Genomic DNA, 15,720 nt, shown 5'->3' with positions numbered 1-15,720 from the left:
ATGAGTGACACTGCAATGAGTCTATCAATGGCAAGAAGTTCTATCTGCTCTGCCTCCTCCCTTCTCTGCCATCTACTTCTACTCACCTTATAAGGTGGTCCTGCCTTGATGGCATGATGCAGTTGAGAAACTGGTCTAAAGACCCAAGGGTGAGTTTTTTTAGCTTGCTCAGCCTGCAGTCTTCGTAACTATCTACTGGCTAGAATGAATTCTTGCAGGGATAATACATTCAATCGTTGAAACTCACTCTCTTCCCAGCAAAACTGCCTGGCCTGAGAGAAACTTTCACCAAGTGGAAGGCTGGGAAACACTTCCGCTCCCCGTCTACTTACACTGTAGAGACAAGAGATGGAAGGTGCCGTTTCTATGAGGATGCACATACTAATACAAAAACTATGTGATGTTATATCATTTCAAAAAAGCCTCAAAACAGCTTCCATTTCAGTTCATTAGCGTAGTTGTGCCCCAGTGTGTAAATGAAGAAAAAATCTTCAATATAAAACAAGGACAGGAAGTAATTGCAAGTGGAGCCACTGAAAGGTATTCGTGTCTGTAAGTGACTTCGTGTTTGTTACCAGACCGATTCAAGGACCACTTTCTCCTTTACAAATACATGTAAACATTAAGGAAATCTGAATGTTTCCTCCTAGTATTTCCTCAGACTCCTGAGGTCCGCTCATCAGAGGAGAATTCTGCTTTCCTCTCTAATGTCAGATTTGCTGCAACAATTCTTATTTGTACCAAAATCCAAATTTTGCCCTTAAAAAAATCTTCAAGTTCTGAGCTGGCCACTGTGACAAGTAGGATGCTACATGAAATGAACCTTTAGTTTGATCTAGAATTACTCTTCAGTGCTTTTAAGTACTGTACCTAAGTAAGCTTAGGGCACTTTGAAATAATTGTACATGAGTGGGTAGTTTAATACTCACATACTGAAAACTTTCTGGAAAAGATTCCTGCCCCTACTCTTGGTCATTTCACAAGTCCAGCATTCAGTCACAAGACAGCGAGAATCCTACCAGTGTTTGTTTAAGGTTTATGTAACTTGATGCAGTTAACTGGGGCTAACCAATAAGATTCAGAGGCATATTTTGGTTGCACAATTGGGCATATGACCAGGCAACCAAGATGCACTCCAGCACCTGGTTAAATAGCGGCAATTAGCAGGGCAGGTTAAATAAATGTTATGTGAACAGCAATAGAATTCTGTCCAGCAAGTTACAATAAATATATATCGTGCACATAGGTTAAGGTAAAGGTTCCCCAGTCGTGTCCGACTCTAGGGTGTGGTGCTCATCCCCATTTCCAAGCCATAGAGCCAGCGTTTGTCTGTAGACAGTTTCCATGGTCACGTGGCCAGCGTGACTAGACATGGAACACTATTACCTTCCCACCGTGGTGGTACCTATTTATCTACTCACATTTTTACATGCTTTTGAACTGCTAGGATGGCAGGAGCTGGGAAAAGCAACAGGAGCTCACTCCGTCGTGTGGATCTTACGACGGCTGGTCTTCTGACCTTGCAGCACAGAGGCTTCTATGGTTTAACCCGCAAGTGCATAAAGGGTGTTAAATCATCCCTTCATTGTCATGTGACTACTCTAAAACTTACAGGACTATCTTTATTCCTTGGTCAGAATAACAGTGCTTATATTCCAATAAAAATGGGTGTAAAATGACTTCAGCATTATCTACATTTCAATATTAATATACATTGACCCTCAAAAAGTGTACAAAATCACAGCGTACCAAATTTTGGTGGCAAATTATTGGTATAAGATCACTGGACACTCAAAAGAAGCAAAAATAAATAGTAACCATGTGTGGCTCATGGACATGGACTGCCTACATCTGGTGTAGATAGTACTGAGATACATCTGCACTTGCCTCTCCTTATATCAAAGCTTGATATATAAGGTAGCTTCTGTATTTTTCGTCTGAGTTGCTATGCTCCAAAAGTTAGCAATATGGTTTATGTTAAGAAAGCAATTGTTATTCTATTGCTTGATAGGATAATATCTGGCTTACAGCCACTTTTTTTATACAGATGTAAAAATAAACTTAAAACACTTTTAACAAAAAAAGAAAAAAAAAGAAAGTGAAATGTAAAAATAAGCTCTGGACATTTTAATCAAAAAGAAAGAAACTCAAAAGCAATGCAGCTGTCATAGAATATACAATAATAAATTACCATTGCTTGAATTGTTTGACAAAAATAAAGGAAAACACATGTTGAGGTTAAGGACAAGTGTCACCTAATGCAATACAGATGATAAATGTAGAATTGATTAAAGCTAACCACACAAATAGCTAGTGATTTGTAATGAATAGGAGGCTGGCAAGAAGTCAGAGGAAGGTGTGCCTTCCAAGTTTGGAGACTGGCACAAGGACTGCATTTGTCTGCAACAGTGAAACAACTTTGCCACAGCATTTACAGTAGGAAAGACTATGTGTCAGGAAAATTTCCTAACACACTCTGAATGCCCCAATAAAAATGTTGAATTGGATAATATAGGATACCATTATTTCAGTAAGGAATCCATCTTCTAATTCCTTCTTAATTATATGACCATATCTTACCATTAATGTGATTCCTTCAGTTTAACCAAAATTAATTATGCTGTGAGTCAGAGTTAGGAATCACATACATCCTTATTATAAATACACTTGTACAGCAAAGGTGTGCTCAAAAGGTACTTTGCACATTTAGGAATTCCACTGTTCCGGAATTCTCAAATGAAGTCTTCTGTGAAGAACCATCTATGCACATGGTTGTTTTTGTGTATTTATATCTTTTTATAAAACTGTATTCTGAATGCATATATATTAGGTGGAAGAGTCTATGTCAGCCATCGATGAAAAATGTTTGTTATTTATACAGACAAGATATGGAAGGATCAAAAATTATGTCTAATGTAGATTTCCATCAGTATTTGTACCCACATGAATACCTGCATAATCAACTTGTAAACTGTCCAGAAAATGTTTTAAGTGCTATGGGGTGGCATATAAGCAGCACATTTTACTTTTTTATATTATTTCACATTACCCTTCAAAATGGATATGAAACAACAAGAAAAACATGAAAGAAAAGATAATGAAATAGCTGGTCATCTGTTGTTAATTCTAAAATGCTGGCTGGTTATATTCACTTGGGAAAGTTAAGAAAAAGTTGACCTACATTTTGTTGCCTGAGTTCCAGTTCTAACATGACTAATTTTCAGTGCACTTTAAGATAGCATCCTGGCCTCTTCACAATCCATCCACAATACAAAGGGAAGGAATACCCATAAATTTATAATGAAATGCCAGAAAAATAAAGACATCATACTTTCTTTACCAGCATTGAAGAACAATGCCTAGGAATAAAATGTACAAGTCTGTTGTGCACTACAACAGTGGTCTCCAACCTTGGGCCTCCAGATGTTCTTAGACTTCGCCTCCCAGAAATCCTAGCCAGCAGAGGTGGTGGTGAAGGCTTCTGGGAATCGTAGTACAATAACATCTGGAAGCCCAAGGTTGGAGACCACTGCACTACAATACATAAAATGTATTCTACAATGCAACTTTTTTAGTCTCGCTGTTACCTGATCTCTCTCTCTCTCTTTGTAGCTATGTACTGTTTATTTTGCAAAATTTACCAAGCTGAGACATGTAACTTGGTATATGAGACAATGGTATATGAGACAAATTCATATGGCCTTGAATGCATAATTGTTTTTGTCAGATAAAGCTCAATCTGTCATCTGATATATTTTGCTGGATCATTTTGTCATAGAGAAGACACATTCTAAGCAAGGTGAGTTAATGTTGCATGAGTTCCAGGTGGCTTCTTTGTAAGAATAGCCTGAGGATTAACAAGCATATGAAGCACGGTGGAGAAACCTGAACATTTCTTTTTATATCAATTGCTTATGGTCATGTTTTTGTATATAGAAGAATATATAATAACAAACGTTTTTCTGTTGCACTTTGGCCCCATAATCAGATTGCTCTTTTTGTCTGGCACCATTTCTGGATTGCTGTTGATAGCTTTGCCACCTAGGAGAGTTTTAAGGCTTTACAACAGAATTGATGCCTTAAGAAAACAACAAAAAACAAAGTATTATTTTACAAACCTATTTATGGCAGACCATATTTCTAATTCAGAAGATAAGCTTTCTATAAAATAAATATTTAGGTAAAATTAAATAAAATGCTATGTACTGAGGAAACTATTTCCCATTGTAATTATCGCACAATTCTGCCTAACAAGTCATTACTAGCTTGGTACAGCTAACCAAAAACCAAATGGAGCAAAGCTTGTATATTTGTACAGTACTGTACTGCTTAGTATAAACAATACAGTTCCTTTTTCCTAAAGTACTCAAGAGGGGTGGGGCTACAAAATCAGGGCATATAAACAGAACATTATCGAGAAAAATACAAGAAACTGAATGGTAAATGAAAGGTATCTCATAAAGAGAAAGGAGCAAGAAAGGGTGTAAAATGAGTGGCACAGTATGGGCCTTGTTTCTGACTAGAGATGGGCCTGAACCATCATTTTGGCAGTTTGTGCAGGTAAATCCTTTGGACAAACAGCATTTCCTAGCCGCACATCCTCTGGTAGGCACCGACTACCATCTTCCTTACCATCTTCCTCTGGGTGCTGCCTCTGAGAGGATGCCCACAAGAGGGAGAAGGGCTGGGAAGTGCCAAAAACATATTCATCTGAAATATGAGCCAGCATGACCACTAGACTAGTAGTCTGTACCCATTTCTACTTCTGACACAAAGAAGAAAGGGGGGATAGCAGTAGAATTCAGAAAAAAGTGTGTGTCTACACAGCAAGGGAAATAAAAATTCTCTCGCTGTGAAGGCATTTGGTTTTCTTTGATTTAAGTGATCACACAGACTGAGGAGAAAAATCCCTTCTATCTGCAGTTTAATTTGAAGCACCTGTGGATGGTATGGTTCAAAATAGTTGCCTTATGATGAAATAAGTGCTTGGTTCTTTCTTCATTCACTCATTTCCTCACCTTATCTTGATGGCAGTAGAACAAATTAAGTTGTAAAAAAATAAATAAACAGAAGCTGTGCTGAGGAAGAGTTATTTAAAAAGAAGAAGAGTCTTGGGAGAGACACTTTGCAGAGAGAGATGAGTCCTGGTGCTGCTTGTGTGGATATGCCTCCTAGTCCTTTCTCCTGAGGCAAGAAGAGAGTGGAACATGTTCTGCCAGAGGGCTGCTTTGCTCGTGTATGTGTGTTTGTGTGCATGTGCTGGTTGGTGTTTCATTTTTTTCCATCTGTTCAAAGTGATCACATTCTTTGAACCAAAGTGAAAGGATTCCACTTGTAAAAAGGAGAAGGGGTTGTGGTGTGAAAGAAAACTATGAATTGGGGCTGTGGGACTCTGGGTTTATTTGCATTTCTGGTTGCATCATGTGATCATCAGGAAAAAATGTGTATCAACCTGACTCAAACATGTAATATTAGAGATGGAGATGAATATTAAAACGGATCAGTTTTTTTGACGAAAATAGGCAATTGGTTAAATATTTGTTGATCTGTATTTGTCAGATTTTAAGTCCCGACGAATACAGATAGACCATTTCCCCATTTTTATTCGTCCTTTGTAATTTTTTTTTTTTAAAAAAATTCTGCCTACCAGCCACCGATCAGCTGATCGGCAGGAGAATAGGCAGGCACCAACCCCCACAGTCTACCCCCACCACCTTCCTCTCCCTACCTTAGCCCCCCACGCCTGCTGACACCCCCTTACTGTAATCGCCCCTGCTGCTCAGGTCTCCATCTGGTCTCTGCAGTCATGGCTTGTAAAAAGGGAGACCGGCTGTCCTTTGCAAAGATGGTGGATGCGGATTCCCTACCCTAAATGAAACCGCAGCCACCATCTTTGTGGAGGCCAGATGAAGACCTCGGTGGCAGCGATTACGGTAAGAGGGTGTCGGTGTCGGTGGTGGTGGGGCGGTGGCAGTGGGGGTGGGGGTGTTTTTCAATCCCCCCCATGAATTGATGAATAACTTCCTTATTTGTTGCTTCATGGGGGCAACTTCGTGCTTTGTGAGTCAACTTTTGACGACTCACGAAGCAGGACAACTTGCCAAAATGGTGTCATCCCCATCTCTATGTAATATTTCCCACCTTTAAAAAAAAAAAATCAATGTAGTTGGGCTCTAAAAGAAAGTGAAAAGGAGAATATTAATGTGGCATTTCCAATGTATGGTGCTAAATAACCAATCATAAGGAGTATATAATGATTAGACTGGAAGTATCACGTGGTTCCACACTAACTGAACAGCAGGTCAATCCACCCCCTTCTCAACAGTGGTACAGTTTTTAGCAGGAAATTTTAATTTGGTTTGTGCAGATGCTTTTTCATTTAAGGAATGAAAAACAATTTTACAGTTTTTGCTTTCTGGGAACAGTACAGTTTCCCCCTTCAGTCATCAAGAAAATCAACATATAACCCCACCACGATAAGTGGCATTAGTTGCCCAGCTCTTTTTCAGTTATACTTGAAATATCAGCTAGTAACGTGAGGCAAGTATGATAGCACCAGCACTGCTAGTGGTGAGATAAGTGTGAATGCTGAGAGAATAGCACTTTCAGGAATATATTACTGGTGGTCATGAATGCAATGCTGGCAGTCAGGTGAACATAAACACAGCCGGCACTATTGCCTACGTTTTGCAAGGTGTTAAACAAATGGCACATCCCGTTCAACACTGAACATAATGTCATGCCATTCAAGTTCAAATGTAACTGGGCTTTTTGTTGCTGTTGTTATATGAAGTAATGACACTATCAATGATAGTCTCTTTGATAATATATTTCTGAAGATATGTACATTGAACAGTGAAGATCGTTTTATCTCAGGATCAAGATAATAGTTTGTAAGATTTCATTCACTTAGAGGGGCAACTGTGGGTATTTTCACAGTTCACTAAAAGTCAAGGTGACTCTGATGAAGAAACAGGCAAAGAGGGAATCCATAGTCATTTCTCCTTGATGTTACAAAGGGGTAAACTCCACACTATGTTTAATAAACCCTTAATGGAACAGAAAGGATAGTGTATTTGTTGGTGGTCATATAAACTAATTAGGTAATAGGGAAACATGTAAAAGGCTGCATTTGTTACTGAGTGTTTATATTGCTACATATAGCTCAAGTCAAATAGAAACATAGAATCATGGAATTGGAAGAGGTCAATAATACTATTGAACCCAACTCCCTACTCAGTGCAGGGATCCAAATCTGACAGATAACTCTCCAACTTTCTCTTGAATGCCTTCAGTGTTGAAGTCACCACCTCCTGAGATAATTTGTTCCATTGTCATAGAACTTGAACAGTGAGGAAATTTTTCCTGATATATTCAACCAATATCTGGCTTCCTGTAACTTGAGTGCATTATTACATGTGCTGCGCTCTGGAATGATTAATACAGAGTAAACCACACTGAACACTACGGGCAAAATCCTGTTGAAATAAAGTGACACCACATAAACCAGCACCAGAAGAATTTAAATTGAAAGCTTCTTTTCAGGTTCCAAGGCTTCCTAGGGATTTGTTTTGCCCTGAGGAAGCCTTTGGGAACCTTGGGATGGGGTGTGGAAACACCCCATCTTTACTTTTAATAGTAAAAAAAAAATCACTGTTAGATCACTGCCAGCATTCCCAATCCCACAGCAACTTTGAGAAAGGCTCCCTCCCTGCTATCCTGAAGCTCCCAAAGTCTTCCCCAGGGGAAAATGGAGTCCTAGGGAGCCTTGGATCCTGAAAGGAGGGGAAGGGAACTTTTAATTAGTTTAAATTATATATTTTGGTAATCTCTACATTGATTTTTAAAAAATGTGTTCTAAAGCCAAAAGATGAATGAAAAACACATTTTAGTCTTTCACAATAAGGAAGGCTATAAGATCAATGTGCACAGTTGCGTGCCTGCCACAGAACTTGAACAGAGTTCTGTTGCTGTTTCAAACATCCAGACATTATGAGCACCACACACGCACATTCATCTGCAAGTAACCAAAGTTCAGTCAAAACTGACAAAGCTGAAAAGGTAATGCTAATGATGGCATTGTAGCTTTTGCTGATTGTTATGCCCATTTTGTTTTTTTAATGGAAACCACCTTATTTTAATGTGTAGCCTGCATAATTAACTTGTAAACTGCCCAGAGAGTGCTTGAAGTGCTATGGGGCGGTATATAAGCAGCACGCTTTGCTTTTTGCTTTATTTCTCAGGCAACGTACTATGACATATCTACCATTACTTCTAGGAAGCAGCTAAGGGGTTAATTGCATTACTTTTAAAAACCCTATTGAAATAAAGTTTAGGTAAAGGTTCCCCTTGACAATTTGTCCAGTCGTGTCCGACTCTAGGGGGCGGTGCTCATCTCCGTTTCCAACCCATAGAGCTAGTGTTTGTCCAAAGACAATCTTCCGTGGTCACATGGCCAGTGCGACTTAGACATGCAATGCCATTACCTTCCCACTGTTGTGGTACCTATTTATCTACTCGCATTTTTACATCCTTTTGAACTGCTAGGTTGGCAGCAGCTGGGACAAGCGAAGGGGGCTCAGTAAATAAAGTTTAGCCTGCCTTAAATCACTGTAAAAATGGGTGAATAAATGACACATGTATACACATGGATTAATTTGATGGGGACTCTAGTTTTTTGAAGTGGCTGCAAGTTTTTATACTTCTTGCCAGAGGTCCATTTATTTTAATGTGGATGTGGAATCAATTCATTTAAATCAATTGTACATATATGAACACCTCTGTCTGTGTTAATTTTTAAATGGCCCTCCCTCTGGCTGACTCTCATAGCCACTTGCCCCTGCTGTTGTTGTGTTAAAAGCATGGGATGGGGGAGAAGCCCAGCTGCCAAGCAGCTTGCAGGAGCCCCCTGCAGCTTGCTCACTCACTCGCCCAAATCTTCTTCCAGTTCTAGGGTGGGAGGTCGGGGAACGGGTAAGGCAAGTTCAGCCCAAGGAGGCATCTCTTCATTGAGCCAGTGTGCACAACCCAAAATCAGGCAGGTAAGCAGGCAGGCAAAATGCCACCTTTCTTTCCCCCTCTCCAGCCAGTTTTAGCCTGTGTCTCCTCCTTCATCCCAGCTGTGTTTTGTTGTGTGTTTGCGGTGTATGTGTCACTCTCCTGTTGCTTCCCAGGCTCCCTTGCGCATGTCAGCATTCACCAAGCACCACTGTGCATGCAAAGGCTTTTATAACACTGGCTTGCTTGGCTGTTTCCTATTGTACTTCCTCCAGGCACACTCACATGGAGGATACAAACATACACACACACACATGCCTTCCTCTCTGAATTCCAGCCTTGGGTTGGAGAGAGAGAGCGCATGCATCTGTCAAGGGTGTTCCTTCAGAAACACTGGATTAAACATTTGTTCCAAGGGAATGCAAACTGTGATTCAAACACCACGTGACTGCTATGTGACTTGAAGTTGGTTTAACTTGATTTCACTTACACCAACACATATTCTAAACTATTACTTTACTGTAAACAAGCCCTGAACTTGCTTTTTCTTTTATCTGTGTACTCTCATGTGCTTTCTGAGAAATTAAGGAGCAGTCAAACTGTTTTCACAATCAACACAGCAACATAGACATAGTTTGTGTGTCTATGGGGCATTAGGGCATTCACACATGTGGTGAGAGGCTGATATGGCAAGCGCAGTTTGCCTATACATCAAATGTTACATAATGACTTGATGAACAGGATTTCAGCCATCGACTTTGACGGTCCAAGGTTAGCATTGCCATAGAGAAATATTTATGCACAGTAGAGTGATTTCATGTGTACATTTTTGAGACACGAGTACCACCAGTGAACAAAAATGCTGGAGAAGATGTGGATGATGCCCAATGCCATGTGCTTTTTCTGTTTTGGATGGAAGTGGAAATGTATTTTTTCCCATAGCACATTTGTTGCAAGGAATTGTAGTTTCCCTGTATTCACCCTACAAACTGCTATCACTGAGAAAGTGCCATTTTCTCCCCACCTGCATTTTTAAAAAATAGCCCTGATTACTCGTGATAGTTGGCTGGTGCTTGTTGATAGCACTGTTATACACTCCCTCCTCTCACACTCTGAGACACCTTGTTTTGCTTTGGTTCATTCTCTGGGAGGCAGTGGAAGACAGGAAGGCCTGGCATGCTCTGGTCCATGGGGTCACGAAGAGTCGGACACGACTAAACGACTAAACAACATTACATTCTTTTTCATACTCATTCAAATGTTCATGTAGTTGATTCATTCCCATTGACTGAAATCCTGTTGTGCAGCTACGCAAGTGTAACTCAATATTGCAGCTACAATTCCACCACAGCAGAAGTCCTATCCATGAAGCACTTCTGCCAGTACATTATGTAATTTGTTCAAATGGGAACTACACGACCGATCACGCAATTGCTGGGATGGAACACGTGACATGTTCATGACAGCATAATATCAGATGATGTCTTGACAAACAGGATTCCAACTGTTAATTTTGATGGTGCTAAATTAGGTTTTCTATTGGGAAATACGTATGCACATCAGCATGATTTCATGTGTGTATTTTTTGAGACATGAGTACAATCAAGGAAAAAAAGAGAAAACAAACAAGAAAGATATGGTTATTTTAAAAAATAGTGGTAGGGGTATAAAATGGCACAGTTGAATGAAAACTAGGTGCTATTGTACCCATGAATGCACTGCCATGTTTGCCATTCTGACAGCATACCATGGGTGATCATACAGGTAACTAACGTGAGAACCACTTTTCACTTGAAAACACATCTAATTGCTTAATGCTGGAAAATCAAAATTCTCCAAGAATTCACTTTAGGAATCATGTTATCTGGCTACTGATAGAGCCTTTGTGCCCAAGAAAGCCATAAACAATTTAATTAAACAAAAGTTCAGTTGAAAATCCTATGTATAAAATAATACTTAAATTCCACAAAATGACAAATCACTTATTTAATAGGAGTATTTTACACTTCAGCACACAGGATAAAACAAAAGAAGCTTTAACAATGTCCTTACATTTAAAATGAAATTGGGAAAAAAGGGGGACTAATCAAAATGTCTTCCAATTACAAATAATGTCACAAACCATAAATATGGTACTAAAATAGGCTATCAAAATAACTCACATGCAAAAATAATGTTCCAACTTTTGCACACCTGCTTTTGCAGTCATGAAATTTGTTTTTCCATAATTTGTTTTGCATATAATGACTTGACTGTATTCATTAATTTTCTTTCCACTGCACTTCTCTAACTATCAAATCAACCTTCCAAGAACTCCTACAGAAAGTAGTATTTTCCCTGCTGACAATTCCAAAACTGACATTGAAAACAGATGTTTCCCATCATGATATCCAGTCAGGTGCCTGTGGAAGTGGCAGCACCTCAAAAATACAAAGCCTTAATGTGTGATGCTTCAAGAATAGCTTATTTGTATGAACAGCTCCATGAGTAATTGGCATCCAAAATCCTATTGGCTTTCTTTCCCAGAGTTGGAGGAAGCAATTTTTCTTCCCTTACTTATACCAGGGAAAGGAAATCCACTTTCATGACATAAGGCCAGGAATAAGATTTCACATCCTAGAGAGAAAAACAGAGTACTGGATTCAAGGAACATAATAAGAATTAGAAGGTTCAAACACTGAAATTGTTGGTCTCAGAAATATATCTGGCAGAAGGATCTAATAGAAATTCGTCCCTGTGGAATCATTTTATGTGATGCTGAATTGGATTAGATAACATTTATTAAAGCATTTCACTGACCTTTCTATCCAACAAGATAGTGGATCAAAAAGCCATATCTTTCTAACACACTTCTCATCAAACTACAGTGCTTTTAGACAATAGTCATTCAGAATATGTTCACATAATCAGCACACACACACACACACAATGTGCCCTATGTCCAACCCAATAAAATATTTTCATATTACAACAATATACAGTATACTGAAATAATTGCTTTTGTTTATTCAAGCAAATAGAAGAATAATATGAAACCAATTGAAAGACAATACATAGGCTTTTGAGCTGCAAGATAATTTGAAAAGCAGGCTTGTGGCTTTGCTTTACAATGCTCAGGAAATATTCCTAGCGATTAAGGGATAAAATGTAAAGCATTTATCCTTGCCAACATTTTATCCTTAAAGGATAGTTATGGCTATTGCACCACAAAAATAAAGACAAAATCATCTGCAAAGTTTGTGCTTTGGAAAAGGTCCATATTCCAAGGCAAAGAAATCAGTGGAAGCTCATGACCAGCACAAGGGGTATCACCCCCACAAATTCTTGAGGTGAGGCACCCCTGCTGTTCCCATTTATGAGTTGCCCAAAACAGGCAATTTATACAGTTTAAACACAGAGTGTAATGACACTTAAAGCTGCTGGATTATGTGCATGGATTTATGTGAATCTGAAATATGGGAGAAAGCCTATGGTCCATGATAGGAGGAGTCCCTGTCCAATCCCAAGCCGCCTATACAGTCCCATCTGAAAATAATACAATTCACAGAAATACTGGAAAATATGCTCAACACAGCTGCTCTATATATTTCATTATAAAGGATGAGGAGCATAATTTACATTATAGGAAAAGAGAGAAAAACACTTCAAAAGGGGGTCTGTGTGACCCTCCTTATGACACAGAGACATGTTCTTAGCATGCCTCTAAAGCAGCTTAACACTGAAAGAAAAAAAATCTGCATTTCTATAAGGTGCCTGCTAGAAACACTCTGGACACACAGTTTGCATGTAAAAAACATAATAAGTATTTTTAAAACGCTTGAGCAAAGTCAGCAGTAGAATGTGAAGCACACATATGGTTGTAAAGCACTCCTTTAGTGCCAGGGTGCTGCAAAGCACTTACTTGTCTTGATTCAAAACTGTGGAATTAATTTTAACTTACAGCTATACTTTTTGAAGCGATAACTTTATAAATGCCAGAACATCACAGATCAGATTGAAAGACTGGAGGTAACAGAGGAAAGTACCCCAGACTTTGCACACTTTTTCTCACACTAAAGAAAAGTATATTCTCTGAAATGTTTGTGAGCCCTTGTTGTTTTACAGTCATGCAAACATGGATTTTAATCAACTATCTGGATGAGTAAACAAGAAAAGCATAGTATCCTAAAGCATTAAAATGTAATTTGAAAAACTGGAGAAAACTCCTCTACATTTCCTAATGGATAAATCACACATTGGCATAAGAAGTAAATGCTGAAGAAACAGTAAAATTCTTTCCCCTTATTTGTAGTATGTATTATCTCACTTGAATCCTGCAACAAAAAGGCTATTTTAATTCTTTGTTTATGCAATGTTTTAAACCGCTCATCTCTCATATGTGCTTTGCCCCATTACATTTATGCCATTAACTGGTACATACTGAAAGAAAGGATGTTTCATTAATCCAAACATTTCCCAAAAAAGAAAAGCATAAAAATGTCACGACTACTTGCCTCTTGGCAGTTTCTGAGCATTTCCAAGGAGCAGTGAAATATTTCCAAAGAAAAGTAGAAAGATCAGCCTTGATATCATGTTTTCAAACATGCACAGTGAAAGAAGCTGAGGAGTGTCATGCAAGGTAATGCAGCTGCAGTAAAGTGAACTGTTCTCTCTGTCACAGAGGCAGCAAAAGTTTGACAGTTCAGTTTACACTGTGGGAGGAGACAATATGACATCACACCATCTCCCTGGAAAGTAGAAGAGAATTAAAATTTAAGTGGTATCATCAATCTCTTCCATGAAACAGATTTGTTATCTCTAAAACATTTAGAATGTTTACCTACATACAGTCACCTGCATTCATTGTTTATTTTAAAATATGATACAAAAATACTAGGAAGAAATAAATTATCTCTCCAAAGTGGAAATAGGCTACAGCAACACATAAGTGACATAGAAAAATGCCCAATAGTGTTAACAGGAAAAAGAGAAATCAGATGTGAAGAAGAAACTGATCCAAATATGTAACAATTGCAATTATGTGTAACTGGTAAAACAGGGAAACAACCGGTATCCACAAAATATGTCTCATGTAATTAATGCTAAACACAAATTATATAGCCAAGTTTAATAGATTCAATGATTACAATCCAAAACACAGCAAAATAAAGCTCCTTTCATTTCAGTTAGATTTAAGTACAGGTAACTGCATTGAGTTGTGAGCTATTTTTATCTCTTAACTCAATAATTTTATGAAGAAAAGAGACATGCCACTTGCCTATAACTGTGGATCTTTGAGTGGTCATATGGAAATTCACACACATGGGTACCTTGGGGCTTCTGCAGACAACCTCAAGAATATTCTAGCACCTTAACCCATCACCCTTAGCTTATATATCTCTCCACACAACAGTTGCTCCTCAATTCCCTTTAGCTGATGCCACAGCCAAAGTGGAGGTATCATGATAGACAGAGGAGAGTTTGGATGAGTTGTGTGAATTCACAGATGACAACTCAAAGAACCCTGAGTGTTCACTGGAAGGACATATCCTGAAGCTGAGGCTCCAATATTCTGGCCATCTCATGAGAAGAGGAGACTCCCTGGAAAAGACCCTGATGTTAGGAAAGTGTGAAGGCAAGAGGAGAAGGGGACGACAGAGGACGAGATGGATGGACAGTGTCATTGAAACTACCAACATGAATTTGACCCAACTCCGGGAGGCAGTGGCGTGCTCTGGTCCATGGGATCCATGGGATCACAAAGAGCCTTAAAGAAACTCCCATTTCTTTAAGGACTTGATCTTGTTTGCTGTGGTTCACACATCAAACGCTTTTCCGTAGTCAATGAAGCAGAAGTAGATGTTTTTCTGGAACTCTCTGGCTTTCTCCATAATCCAGCGTATATTAGCAATTTGGTCTCTAGTTCCTCCGCCCCTTCCAAATTCTCTAACTACCGTACAATTGCACTCATTTCACATGCTAGCAAGGTTATGCTCAAAATCCTACAAGGTAGGCTTCAGCAGTATTGGTATCGAGAACTCCCAGAAGTACAAGCTGGATTATGAAGGGGCAGAAGAACTAGAGACCAAATTGCTGGCATGCACTGGATTATGGAGAAAGCCAGAGAGTTCCAGATAAACATCTACTTCTGCTTCACTGAATACGCAAAAGCCTTTGACTGTGTGGACCACATCAAAGTACAGTGGAACCTCTACTTACAGAAGTAATCCGCATTGGAACGGTGGCTGCAGGTCGAAAAGTCTGTAGGTCGAGTCTCCATTGACCTACAATGCATTTAAAACCGATTAATCCCATAACCGGCCGTTTTTGTTCCACTTTTTTTCCTGGTCTGTAGGTTGATTCTCCGACTTCAAGTCGAACCTAAATTCTGTGGCCAGAGAATTCTGTAACTAGAAAAGTCTGTAAGTCAAGCCGTCTGTAAGTCGAGGGTCCACTGCATGGCAAGTTCTTAAAGAAATGGGAGTGACCACCTTATCTATTTCCTGAGAAATCTCTATGTGGGACAGGAAGCAACAATTAGAACTGGATATGGAACAATTGATTGGTTCAACATTGGGAAAGCAGTACGACTGTATATTGTCTCCCTGCTTATTTAACTTATATGCAGAATACATGATGCGAAAGGCAGGATTGGATGAATCCCAAACTGGAATTAAGATTGCTGGAAGAAATATCAACTATCTCCAATATGCAGATGATACCACTCTTATGGCAGAAAGTGAG

The 15,720-nt window shown here is 39.1% G+C and overlaps 1 protein-coding gene across 15 annotated transcripts in view; it reads right to left on the bottom strand.

Moving 5' to 3' along the window:
- Positions 1-14,064, bottom strand: part of ABI3BP (ABI family member 3 binding protein) — a 160,973-nt gene extending 146,909 nt beyond the window's left edge. For 12 of the 15 annotated variants that reach the window (XM_020785011.3, XM_072993870.2, XM_072993873.2 and 9 more), the window contains exon 1: positions 13,491-14,064. In XM_020785011.3, the coding sequence (XP_020640670.3) occupies positions 13,491-13,581 (91 nt within the window). In that variant the 5' untranslated portion in view covers positions 13,582-14,064. The remainder of the gene's footprint in view (positions 1-13,490) is intronic. The other 3 variants (XM_078389927.1, XM_078389928.1, XM_078389925.1) reach the window with 2 other exon arrangements.
- Positions 14,065-15,720: the final 1,656 nt, after the last annotated feature.

Source organism: Pogona vitticeps, chromosome 3 (assembly GCF_051106095.1).
Source record: "Pogona vitticeps strain Pit_001003342236 chromosome 3, PviZW2.1, whole genome shotgun sequence".
NCBI classification, from domain to species: Eukaryota; Metazoa; Chordata; class Lepidosauria; order Squamata; family Agamidae; genus Pogona; species Pogona vitticeps.
This window is presented reverse-complemented; position numbering and strand designations above follow the sequence as displayed.